The sequence below is a fragment of the Sinocyclocheilus anshuiensis genome, unplaced genomic scaffold (genome assembly GCF_001515605.1).
Source record: "Sinocyclocheilus anshuiensis isolate Anshui unplaced genomic scaffold, SAMN03320099.WGS_v1.1 scaffold257, whole genome shotgun sequence".
In the NCBI taxonomy this organism is placed as follows: Eukaryota; Metazoa; Chordata; class Actinopteri; order Cypriniformes; family Cyprinidae; genus Sinocyclocheilus; species Sinocyclocheilus anshuiensis.
In genome coordinates, this window is record NW_015539889.1 from 1,102,597 (window position 1) to 1,116,831 (window position 14,235).

The following is a 14,235-nucleotide window of genomic DNA, read 5'->3' on the forward strand; positions in this document are numbered from 1 at the left end:
CCAATTAAATAAGAAACGAATGTTTAAAAAAAAACTTCCAAAATCACCTTAGATAAACGGCAAAAGTCAACAGGCTTTTCAAAATCCAAAATATTGCCAAACAGGCGCTTTATGCATTTCGTTTCGAAACTAAATCATCCGCGATCGTCTTGTCTGTCTCACCTCTTCTTGTCAGTCAGCTCGACTCGCTCTCCTCACTGGAGAAATGAAATCTGATCTGTGATGCGACTGTCGTTCGGCACGCTGCATTGAGCAGCCGCGTTCAGTGTTTAATTGTAGTGTCTGTTCTTTTACTGAACTAAATGATTTTTATTTCTATAAAAAATCAAAATGACGGTGGGGGTCGGTGGGCAAGTGACCTAACCGGTGTTGCGGCTTAACACCGGTATCACCGTCAACACCGTCTATCGCAGCAAGCCTATTAAATACACACACTTATATGGGTCAAAATGCCTGTCTTTGAAGTATCCTCGTAAACACCGTAATTTAGGTCTTAAGTAAAAGAAAGAAAACACACATTTAACAGTATATTGGATCTGGGCAGCTCTTAAAGTGACAGCAGTCTAATATTCCTACTAGGGCTGTCAAAATGTTAATTTACACAGTGAAGAATATGCAGTGTTTTTTGTGGTTGACACTGGTGACAATAATTATGAAATTTCTATGGTATCAAAAATGTTGTTATCATAAAGAGCTTATTTAAAGCAAAAATAACTATATTGTGATATATATCGTTACCGTGAAATAAAATTACTCATATCATGATATAAGATTTTGGTCATGTCGCCCACCCCTACATTCAGGTTTGTAACGATTTGAGGATGAGTAAATGATGACAGAATTTTCATTTTGGGAAGACTATCCTTTTAATAGGATAATCAGAACATAAATCCTAAACATTCAGTGTTATGCTATGTGCTTTTAATTATACAGAAGATGAAGCAAAGACTTATATGTAATAAGATAAAGTAATATATCACTTTAGTGTTACCTTGACAGGTGCGTCCATTAGGTGACATAGAGTAACCATGGGGAGGACAAGCACATGTGTAGCTACCTGGGACGTTCACACACTGGAATGCACAGAGGTTTCCAATGCTCTGTGAGCACTCGTCGATATCTAGAGAACAAATAAGAGCATTTCATCTTTATCACTGAGAAAACTAGCCATTTATAAAGAACATCACAACAAACCACTGTGAGATGGGTTTGGCCATTAACCAGAAAGATTTGTGTTTAAGAAAATGTGCCAACAACACACTAATTGCTACACTGTGCTGAAAAAAATCCATCCTTATTAATATATTCAAGACATTATTGATCTCATATCACCATCAGAGGATCCCCATCATCTCTTTAATCAACATACAGTATAATGGGAATGTGTCCTTGTACTTTAATCCTTAATGGGTACGAATGGATTGATGAAAACTAATTTTAATCTATTTCCTGGCTTAAGGACATTGATAACACTTCACCTTCACATGTGTGCCCGTCCTCTTTCAGGTAGTAGCCCATTCGGCAATAACACTGGTAGGAGCCATAAATGTTTGCACACTCCTGACTGCAGGGATTGTTGTCACATTCATTAATATCTATGAGAGAACACAGAAAACATCAAGTTTCTGGATTAAAAATTGTTTATTTGTTTGTACAAATTTGCATGAATCATTACAGTCTTGTGCACACACTGGCATGGTGTCATATCAGCGCAAATATAAAATGGGGTCCAAAAGTCTGATACCACTCTGAAAATTTGGGATTGAAAATCTAATTAAAACCTGGGAAAATGGTTAGGCAGATAAGAAAATAATAAAAAAGAGGAAATATTTATAATTCTGCACTATTTATAGATGACTAATGGATCATTCTCAGATCATAATGGAGAACATGAACAGCTGTTTTTTATATTCAACTGTCATGTTCATGAAAAAAAAATATTGTATTAAACTACTAACTCTGCAAAATGGCACATGGAGTATATTTTTATTTTAATACTGTTGTCCCTCTGAAACCACACTAAAAGTCACCTCATGAAAAGTTCCTCAGGCTATGTCACCCGCCAAGTCCTTGAAACAAACTCTGAATAAATGAATGGATCTGGCCATGATGGAACTAGTAAAAAAAAAGAGTGTGCTTCAGTCCTCTAGAAAACTCTTCAGCTGACAGTTCACTCATCTGTTTTTGTTTTTCACTCTATTCGTGTCTCACTTTAATTGGAAAGAAAGAACATTCATACTGTCAGAACACAACACATTCTTCGCAGGCAGACTGATCCGTGTTCAATTCTGCAAGTGCAAATGGATGTACCTTCACAGTTCTTGCCATCAAAGGCCAGGGAGAAGCCAGTGGTACAGGAGCACTGGTAGGAGCCCGGCGTGTTATCACAGGTCTGGGCGCACAGGCGGCCCGGGTACCGCCAACACTCATTTACATCTGCCAGCAGAAAGGATGCAGAGAACTGCATTACTTTACAAACATACTGTAGTCTGGGGAGCATCTCTCTCTCCCTGCCTTGCTGTCTTATTTCACTCTGCTATAGGAGTAGAAGAGATAAGGCATTAGGATAATCTGCACGCTCTATGGAGCATGAGCTGCTGTCAGCTTCATCTATATGCACACTGTTAGTCTGGCTAATCACAGAGAAGACGATGTCTTTTGGGTAATTCAGTCACGGTATCCAAACTGTTTTTAAACCCTTCAAGTGCTTTATTTTGCAGCTGTGGTTTAAGATACTTCTAAAACATTTGAATATGTTTAAGGTCAGAAGTCAGTTTTCCTGTGTTACAGATGCTAATGCTAATGCTAAAAAAAACTTCCTCCTGTATTGCATAGTATTCTGTAAGATCATTTTTGAAGTGGCGTTCTGTTCAGCAAGCCTACTGTGTGAACTTGTGTTTTGGCTGTGTATTTGTTGTGTGTGTCAATGCATGTGTTGATACGCACCCACACAGAGCTGGCGAACGGCGTCGTACTGGTAGCCGGTTTGGCAGTCACAGCGGTAACTCCCGGGCAGGTTGTGACAGATTTGGCCCTCTCCACAGCGGTGGGTGCCCGTCTGACATTCATCTACATCTGTACATATTCAACAGTCTTACTAGTTCTCACAGACTTTACAAGTACAGTTAGCATATGCTAACAGAAATGGTAACAAAAAGTACCATGCTACTAGAGTGGTTTTTCAAAATTGTACTGTACCATGGTACAAACAGCATGATTTGTTTTGTACATGCATCATAGTAGTAGTAGCTTGGTATTTATTGAGGTTCCTTGGTACATGAATAAGGTTATCATTCAGTATCATGGTATTATCATCTCATACCATCATTTACCATGGTACTGTCACAGTACTTCCTAGGTATGTTGTTTAAACAAGTGGAACTGGCTTTTGTCAAGCCCCGCTTCAAAAAGAAATAAAAATTAAAGTTGGTGGGAACCAATCAACAAGGAAATATGAAATATTAAGTTCTATTCATAATATGTATAATTAATATGTATCTATAAATAATATTTTATCTAATATTGTACACTACCAGTTTGGGGTCAGTATGATTTTTGAATGTTTTTGAATGTTTAGCATCATGCTTAGCATTTATTTAATCCAAAATAAAGTAAAAACAGTAATATTGTAAAATATGATTACAATTTAAAATTCCTGTTTTTTCTTTAATATATTTTAAAATGTCATTTATTCCTGTGATGGCAAAGCTGAATTTTCAGCAGCCATTACTCCAGTCTTCAGTGTCACATGATTCTTCACAAATCATTCTACTATGCTGATTTGGTCCTCAAGAAACATTTTTTATCATTATCAATGTTGAAAACAGTTATGCTGCTTATATTTTTGTGGAAACCGTGATACAAGGATTCAGGATTCTTGAATGAATAGAAAGTTCAAAATAACAGCATTTATTTGAAATAATCTTTTGTAATCTATTAGTTTTTAAAAAAATACATCTTACTTATCCCAAACTTTTGAATAGTAATGTATATCTATTATATATATATAAAATAAAATAAAAATCTAAAACCATTAAAAGGTGTCTGAAAAGGTCGAGTTTAAAAAGTTGTAGGGTTAAGGTATAGGTGTGTATATTTATGTGCGTCCTCACCAATACATCGTGCTCCATCAGGGCTGGAATGGTAACCCCGACTGCACATGATAATCTTGCGCTGACAGGTGTAAGAGACCACAGAATTTATGCAGTTAAAGCCAGACGTACATGGTTCTTTCACACTGCTGCATTCATCGATGTCTAAAATAAAGTGAGAGAGAGCATAAAAGTGAAGGCATATGAAACAAAAAGCAACTTTCTTGTAAAAAAAAAAATCATAAAAGTGTCTTTGCTTGATGGGGCTGTCATTTGCATTTTTCAGATTTTGGTATTCTTCATGTATCTGTCCACTAGGGGGCACTGAGTGACTCTGTCTTACCGATGCAGTTGCCGTGTGAGTCCTGAATGAAGCCTGTGAGGCAGCGTTGCTTCGGGTTACACGTGAAGGAGCCATCAGTGTTCTGGCACTGGAAGCCCATCCCACAGTTATGGGTTCGCATAACACACTCATCGGTGTCTAGAAGAGAGAGAAAGAGTGCACCAGATGTCAAAACAGGCCAGTGGACCGGACAGCAAGACGCCGCCCAGTTGGGTTCCTGCTATGATAGATTTGTTTAGCTTTTGAGACTGATGCTATTATAAGGTCCAAACAAATTAAGTTTCCTCTCTTAAAACCTTCAGGAAAATCTGTAAATCTCACCAAATTTGGCAAGCATAGCAGCATAATGAATAGACAGAGCTCATCTGAGACATCTGATGGAGGAGATGGGTTTGGACAGAGATCACAACAGTACTCGATTACAAGTTAGAACTTCACAGTAGGTGGCACTGTGGCTCAATAACAGGCCGGGAAAGCATGCTTCCACTTCAAGGCAGATGATCTCACAGGATCAAACCCTAGTTTCTCCATAGTCATCCACAATTGCATACTATTAAAGTAAAAACAAAATGAATTTGTATTTCACAACTTGTTGACATAAAACTTTCTTCATCTATATAGACACGACTAAAAGCAATAATAACCTGCATTTCAGTTATCGAGTCAAATGTTGATTCAGTATCCGCTCTGATGGAATAAGTTCAGAGAAGGATTCAAACCGGTATCTTGTCTTTTTGAACTCATATTCATTAAAATAGCCATAATAATCAGTGATTCATTTGGGAATTGAATTACCACTGTCTGATTCATTCATCATTTGATTCAATAAAAAATACATAAAAATATAACACATCAGCTCATACGACTCATTTGTTCATGAATCACATTGCACTGGTCATGATCACTCACTGGTCATGGTTTTTGATTCACTAAAAAGAATTGGCTTATAAATGAGTCGTTTGTTTATGAATTGGACTACACTGGTCACACTGTATATTTTTGATTCACTAAAAAGAACCAGCTTACAAGAGTGATTCGTTTGGGAATCAGATTACCATGGTCATGCAGAGTTTTTGATTCACAAAAAAGAATCAGCTCATAATGAGTCAATTTTTCATTAATCACACTGCATGGTCATGCTGTATGTTTTTGATTTACTAAAAAGAACTGGCTTATGATGAGTCTTTTGTTCATGAATCAGCTGCACTGGCCACACTGTATGTTTTTGATTCACTAAAAAAGAACCAGCTCATAGTTTGTTAATTGGACTGCTTTGTTCATGTTGTATGTTGTTTTAGCATGCAGCCCGAGGACAAGTCAACAGAAAGACATAGATATTGTCTGGTACACCATTTTCATTGCATTATTCTCAATATTCAGAACTAAAATGTAAAATATGATTTCTTAGCACCATTACCTAAGCAACATGAAGCCCACTTATGGCCATTGGTGAGCCCTTAATTTCAGATGTCCAAAGCCTGCAATTAGTTAAAATCCACTACTTCCATTCTGTCACTTATTGTGATTATTATTCCTCCCCATTTACAGTATTAGCATGCACCAGGCCAAGTCCTGACAAGAACCAGAGACTCTTGCAAAGTTTTCTCTGTTCAAAGGCAATGGTTAGATGTGTCTAGGCATCTGCTTTGTGTAAAAACAGAGTGCGGGATGCTTTAGATGTTCACGAGCGAGAGCCTTGAGGCAGTCAGCTGTGGCCTCTTTCGAACTGCGAAGTTCGAATGCAAAATTAGCATTTTACTGCCCAGATTGACGCATGGTTTCTGGTTCTTCTCTACAGCGGTGACGGTGGTGTGTTTAGATGATGAAGACACTGGTCCGAGATCTGTGGAGTAGTGTGGCCTAGAGGACTCTGACAAGGATGGAAGACCGTTTGTTATTGATTTTGTCCATATGCATCACCAGATAGCTCTTATAGCTGGGCGAGAGTTGGACCACTGCCATGTTTCTGCTGATCTTATCTCATGTTAATGCAAAGTTCACGCAGACATAACTCTCAGCATATTTTAAGTAATAAAACAATGCTCTCTGTGTACTTTTAGTGAAATTAAAGCTTGTGTCATTTTTGCACCACTTACTAAACATACAAATAATGTGTTTTCCTGATCACTTCTCCGTTTGTCATTGGTGACACAAACTGACAGTCCCACCCCCAAATACACACTATTGCTTGAACAAATATTGCTAAATGCAATTACTTCTGTCATCAAAATTTTTAGGTCAATATTTTTTTTTTTTTGAAGAAAGTTACTTTTATTCAGCAAGGATGCATTAAATTGATCATAAAAGAACTTAAAGACTTTTACATTGTCACAAAAGAATGTTTACAAGTTACTTTCTATTCATCAAAGGATTCTAAAAAAAAATTGTTGTGTGTGTCAATGCATGTGTTGATACGCACCCACACAGAGCTGGCGAACGGCGTCGTACTGGTAGCCGGTTTGGCAGTCACAGCGGTAACTCCCGGGCAGGTTGTGACAGATTTGGCCCTCTCCACAGCGGTGGGTGCCCGTCTGACATTCATCTACATCTGTACATATTCAACAGTCTTACTAGTTCTCACAGACTTTACAAGTACAGTTAGCATATGCTAACAGAAATGGTAACAAAAAGTACCATGCTACTAGAGTGGTTTTTCAAAATTGTACTGTACCATGGTACAAACAGCATGATTTGTTTTGTACATGCATCATAGTAGTAGTAGCTTGGTATTTATTGAGGTTCCTTGGTACATGAATAAGGTTATCATTCAGTATCATGGTATTATCATCTCATACCATCATTTACCATGGTACTGTCACAGTACTTCCTAGGTATGTTGTTTAAACAAGTGGAACTGGCTTTTGTCAAGCCCCGCTTCAAAAAGAAATAAAAATTAAAGTTGGTGGGAACCAATCAACAAGGAAATATGAAATATTAAGTTCTATTCATAATATGTATAATTAATATGTATCTATAAATAATATTTTATCTAATATTGTACACTACCAGTTTGGGGTCAGTATGATTTTTGAATGTTTTTGAATGTTTAGCATCATGCTTAGCATTTATTTAATCAAAAATAAAGTAAAAACAGTAATATTGTAAAATATGATTACAATTTAAAATTCCTGTTTTTTCTTTAATATATTTTAAAATGTCATTTATTCCCGTGATGGCAAAGCTGAATTTTCAGCAGCCATTACTCCAGTCTTCAGTGTCACATGATTCTTCACAAATCATTCTACTATGCTGATTTGGTCCTCAAGAAACATTTTTTATCATTATCAATGTTGAAAACAGTTATGCTGCTTATATTTTTGTGGAAACCGTGATACAAGGATTCAGGATTCTTGAATGAATAGAAAGTTCAAAATAACAGCATTTATTTGAAATAATCTTTTGTAATCTATTAGTTTTTAAAAAAATACATCTTACTTATCCCAAACTTTTGAATAGTAATGTATATCTATTATATATATATAAAATAAAATAAAAATCTAAAACCATTAAAAGGTGTCTGAAAAGGTCGAGTTTAAAAAGTTGTAGGGTTAAGGTATAGGTGTGTATATTTATGTGCGTCCTCACCAATACATCTTGCTCCATCAGGGCTGGAATGGTAACCCCGACTGCACATGATAATCTTGCGCTGACAGGTGTAAGAGCCCACAGTATTTATGCAGTTAAAGCCAGACGTACATGGTTCTTTCACACTGCTGCATTCATCGATGTCTAAAATAAAGTGAGAGAGAGCATAAAAGTGAAGGCATATGAAACAAAAAGCAACTTTCTTGTAAAAAAAAAAATCATAAAAGTGTCTTTGCTTGATGGGGCTGTCATTTGCATTTTTCAGATTTTGGTATTCTTCATGTATCTGTCCACTAGGGGGCACTGAGTGACTCTGTCTTACCGATGCAGTTGCCGTGTGAGTCCTGAATGAAGCCTGTGAGGCAGCGTTGCTTCGGGTTACACGTGAAGGAGCCATCAGTGTTCTGGCACTGGAAGCCCATCCCACAGTTATGGGTTCGCATAACACACTCATCGGTGTCTAGAAGAGAGAGAAAGAGTGCACCAGATGTCAAAACAGGCCAGTGGACCGGACAGCAAGACGCCGCCCAGTTGGGTTCCTGCTATGATAGATTTGTTTAGCTTTTGAGACTGATGCTATTATAAGGTCCAAACAAATTAAGTTTCCTCTCTTAAAACCTTCAGGAAAATCTGTAAATCTCACCAAATTTGGCAAGCATAGCAGCATAATGAATAGACAGAGCTCATCTGAGACATCTGATGGAGGAGATGGGTTTGGACAGAGATCACAACAGTACTCGATTACAAGTTAGAACTTCACAGTAGGTGGCACTGTGGCTCAATAACAGGCCGGGAAAGCATGCTTCCACTTCAAGGCAGATGATCTCACAGGATCAAACCCTAGTTTCTCCATAGTCATCCACAATTGCATACTATTAAAGTAAAAACAAAATGAATTTGTATTTCACAACTTGTTGACATAAAACTTTCTTCATCTATATAGACACGACTAAAAGCAATAATAACCTGCATTTCAGTTATCGAGTCAAATGTTGATTCAGTATCCGCTCTGATGGAATAAGTTCAGAGAAGGATTCAAACCGGTATCTTGTCTTTTTGAACTCATATTCATTAAAATAGCCATAATAATCAGTGATTCATTTGGGAATTGAATTACCACTGTCTGATTCATTCATCATTTGATTCAATAAAAAATACATAAAAATATAACACATCAGCTCATACGACTCATTTGTTCATGAATCACATTGCACTGGTCATGATCACTCACTGGTCATGGTTTTTGATTCACTAAAAAGAATTGGCTTATAAATGAGTCGTTTGTTTATGAATTGGACTACACTGGTCACACTGTATATTTTTGATTCACTAAAAAGAACCAGCTTACAAGAGTGATTCGTTTGGGAATCAGATTACCATGGTCATGCAGAGTTTTTGATTCACAAAAAAGAATCAGCTCATAATGAGTCAATTTTTCATTAATCACACTGCATGGTCATGCTGTATGTTTTTGATTTACTAAAAAGAACTGGCTTATGATGAGTCTTTTGTTCATGAATCAGCTGCACTGGCCACACTGTATGTTTTTGATTCACTAAAAAAGAACCAGCTCATAGTTTGTTAATTGGACTGCTTTGTTCATGTTGTATGTTGTTTTAGCATGCAGCCCGAGGACAAGTCAACAGAAAGACATAGATATTGTCTGGTACACCATTTTCATTGCATTATTCTCAATATTCAGAACTAAAATGTAAAATATGATTTCTTAGCACCATTACCTAAGCAACATGAAGCCCACTTATGGCCATTGGTGAGCCCTTAATTTCAGATGTCCAAAGCCTGCAATTAGTTAAAATCCACTACTTCCATTCTGTCACTTATTGTGATTATTATTCCTCCCCATTTACAGTATTAGCATGCACCAGGCCAAGTCCTGACAAGAACCAGAGACTCTTGCAAAGTTTTCTCTGTTCAAAGGCAATGGTTAGATGTGTCTAGGCATCTGCTTTGTGTAAAAACAGACTGCGGGAATCTTTAGATGTTAGCAATCGAGAGCCTGAGGCAATCAGCTGTGGCCTCTTTCGAACTGCGAAGGCCTGCAAAATTCGCATTTAACTGCACAGATTGATGAATGGTTTCTGGTTCTTCTCTGCAGCGGTGACGGTGGTGTGTTTAGATGATGAAGACACTGGTCCGAGATCTGTGGAGTAGTGTGGCCTAGAGGACTCTGACAAGGATGGAAGACCGTTTGTTATTGATTTTGTCCATATGCATCACCAGATAGCTCTTATAGCTGGGCGAGAGTTGGACCACTGCCATGTTTCTGCTGATCTTATCTCATGTTAATGCAAAGTTCACGCAGACATAACTCTCAGCATATTTTAAGTAATAAAACAATGCTCTCTGTGTACTTTTAGTGAAATTAAAGCTTGTGTCATTTTTGCACCACTTACTAAACATACAAATAATGTGTTTTCCTGATCACTTCTCCGTTTGTCATTGGTGACACAAACTGACAGTCCCACCCCCAAATACACACTATTGCTTGAACAAATATTGCTAAATGCAATTACTTCTGTCATCAAAATTTTTAGGTCAATATTTTTTTTTTTTTGAAGAAAGTTACTTTTATTCAGCAAGGATGCATTAAATTGATCATAAAAGAACTTAAAGACTTTTACATTGTCACAAAAGAATGTTTACAAGTTACTTTCTATTCATCAAAGGATTCTAAAAAAAAATAATAATAATAAAAAAAATAACCATATTGGTAAGAAATGTTTATGTACCAAATCAGCACATCAGAATGATTTCTGAAGGGTCATGTGACACTGAATACTGAAGTGATGGCAAATTCAGCTTTGGAATCACAGGAATAAATTATATTTTTGAATATATTAAAATAAAAAATAGTTATTTCTAATTATATTTCACAATATTACTATTTTTACTGTATTTCCGATCTAATAAGGTCAAATAGGTAAGAGATACACATTAAATTAAATTCTGTTTTAGTATTTTAATTAAATATATAGTTTAATTCTTTTAACTGAATACAAATTTTTGGATTACATTTAGCTTTCTCTAAAACATTTTAAACGCGTACAAATTATTTAACATTTATTTCTGATTTATTTATCTGTTCATCATTTGGTAACAGACTGCTGCAGTTACTAAAAAGGTTTTTTATTTTTTGCAAATATCTATTCCTTAAAAGTACTAAGAGAGTCATTAATGGAAATTAGGAAAAGGTGAATTAGGTAAATTAGGAAAACAAAATTGCATGTGTGTTATGTGTGTGTATATGTGAGCATTTGTTGATACTGTACCCACCTTCACATATTCCATTCCTCAGCTGGTAACCGCTCGAACATGAGATCTGCCTCTCGCACACAAACCCTCCTACCGTGTTCACGCAGCGCTCATCGGCCTGGCAGGTGTGCGTGTTTGTCACACACTCGTTCACATCTGCAAAGCAAAAGCACAGCATAATTTTACTGAGCTCCAAAGTATAACATCCTCACACAGAGCCAGGGACACAAATGGAGAGTTACATCCACAAAAACCTGGAATGGAGAAGCTGAAGCTGATGGAGAAGCAAGCAGGTGAGACAGCAGTGTAAAAAACAAAGACTGGTAGAGCCCGCTGCATATTTTCATTAGACATGGCACACATAAGGCATTTTACTTCAAGTTCTTTAGTTCTGGCACTGTGGTGAACTTTCAAGATCTTTGTTTGGCCAGATTCATTAATGGCAATAACTCTGGACTACATTGAAAAAAAAAAGTCTAAACAAGATTGGAAAACGAGCATGGCCCAGGGAGAGGAGAAAATAATTACTTGAAGCTTAGACAATGGCTTATTTGTGGGCCAAGAAAGGGATTCAATCTGTCATGTTATTGCCAGAGTAAATAATTTCAGGGGACTGGGTGGAAATGTTTGAGCTTTCTTCTGGCCACATTAGGAGAGAAGAGAAAAAAAAGCACATGGTACCTTATCTGTTCCACACAACAACTGGTAACACCATAGATAGAACAAGGAATTTGACTGTTTGAAAGTTTTTCTGGGCACCCATTTTTGGACTTTCCAGAACGAAACAAAAACAAGTTTTTTAGGTAAATCAGAGCCACTTCACTGTTGTCATGACACTGACCACACATTGTGAACCTTGTTTTCAGGCAGCAGCACACAATAATAGTCACTGTGTAGTGTAGAGGCGGCTATACATTTTATAAGTAGACAAGAGCAATGCATGCAAATATTACGCAAAGTGGTTCAGTTTTAAGTAATTTTAGTTAATTACTTGAAAATTAAATTAAATAAAATTTTTGGCAAATTTAGTTTTAGAAAGTCTAAAACAACTTGAAAGATGAAAATACATGCCCTTGAATGTGTGTTAATATGTGAATATGTGAAAGTCTACTGAGCTGTTTTGAGAGAAATAGGGAGAAGGCTGAAAAAAAAAGTGATGACTCACAAAAAAATAGCTGGACATCTCAAACAAACAACTCAAAAACAAACTAAATTTTCAAAAAAGGCTTCCGAAAAAAAAAAAAACTCCCTCACCTTCCACTGTCTAATCAAACAGAGTATAACTTTATCTTGCTATTGGCTAAGTCTGTGTTGCTGTGATGGGCCAATTGGGACTAATGAAAGTCTGTTTAATTTCTTTGACTTGCAACTCTGCAAATTTGCTGTCATTCTGGGCATTTTTAATGACTTATTGTAAAAAGAAAATACTGTTCAATTTACAGTCAAGCTACAGTTGCATTGCCAAAAATTCACCATAAAAATGTTTTTAATAAAATATATTTCATTAATATATGGGAATATATTTTTATATTTACCACTGTATGTTATAGGGTGGCACATATCTTATAAAAAATGTTACAATTATTTTCTGTAAAAGTACAGTAAATGAAAATTAAAAATTCAAAAACATTTTTTTACAGTAACATTGCATTTAATGTAATTTAAACCATTCATAATTTTCCTTTGTACGTAATGTTTTTCCAATTTTTGGAGATAACAGGTTTAAACTGTTTTTTTTTTTTTCATTACAATTACAACCATTTTTTACAGTTTACATATCAGGACATACGTCAAGCACCCCAGCTGTTAAAGGGTCTTTTATGTTCCACAGAGTCTTACAGGTCTTACAGGTTTGGAATGACATGAACTTAAGTAAATGATGACAGAATTTTTATTTTTAAGTGGACGATCCCTTTAAAGATCCACACTTCAGTTCCCAGGCAAGTGAGATCACCATCTTTTTTAAAGCTTCCTGCATTCATGTGCACATTATTTAGCCCCAAAAGGCACACAGAAAGCAGCTTTGACACCCTCTTGCACTCTGTTGCAGATCCAGCACAGAAGTGTCAACAAGCTGCCTCATCAACATACACGAGCAGTGGCACTTATTCAAAAAATTTGCTTTATCATAACAATATGGTGAATTGCCTTCAAAATGTGGTGCTCTGAAATGCATTAGAGGAAATGCATGGGATGAATAATGCATTTCTGTAGACTGGAGGCAAAGGGGAGTGGGTTAGTGCTATTGAAAGGGATGTGACTTCAGAGCAAGCTATCAGGATTATGGTCTGTCAACATTATTTCTACATCAGTGGTGCTGCTGTGATCGATAAGGGTTAGGATGAGAGGGTGATGATGACCACCCAAGATGGCTGCAAGCTTGGGTTCACATTTTTGTCAGTGTTGTTATTTTAACTAAAACTAAAACAAAATTGTTTTTGTTAATTGAAATAAATACGAAATAATATATTGTATTGTATTACAAATATTATTGGCTTTTGTTCCTCTTTTCGCTTTGTCACTTTGGATAAAAGCGTGCAAATGTAAAATAAAAAACTTTAAATTTTAAAACTTAAAAATTAGAAATGTTGACTGTTAACTGAAATAAATAAGATTAAGTCTAAGTACTAAAATTGAAATAAAAATTAAAGCAAAATAGAAATACTTAAACTAAAAGCATGTAAAAAAAAGCATGTAAAATTACAAAAGCTTATATTAAAATGAAAACTGAAAATTAAAAAATAAGACCTAATTCTAATTCTATTATTATGAACACACATACAAACACATTTGCATTCTGCATTTTGTAGAATTATGGGAGTACTAAGAAGTCATATATAAATCAATTCAAATGTATTCAAGTATTAAACCATAAATTATTTAGAATAATATACATACATATATATATATATATATATATATATATATATATACAGGTGTGAG

The 14,235-nt window shown here is 35.9% G+C and overlaps 1 protein-coding gene across 1 annotated transcript in view; it reads right to left on the reverse strand.

The window, feature by feature from the left end:
• Window positions 1–14,235, reverse strand: part of LOC107685646 (fibulin-2-like) — a 73,816-nt gene that overhangs the window by 14,862 nt on the left and 44,719 nt on the right. The window contains 7 exon segments of the mRNA XM_016482304.1: window positions 992–1,120; window positions 1,479–1,595; window positions 2,311–2,436; window positions 6,854–6,982; window positions 8,020–8,163; window positions 8,342–8,479; window positions 11,314–11,448. Of these exon segments, the coding sequence (XP_016337790.1) occupies window positions 992–1,120; window positions 1,479–1,595; window positions 2,311–2,436; window positions 6,854–6,982; window positions 8,020–8,163; window positions 8,342–8,479; window positions 11,314–11,448 (918 nt within the window).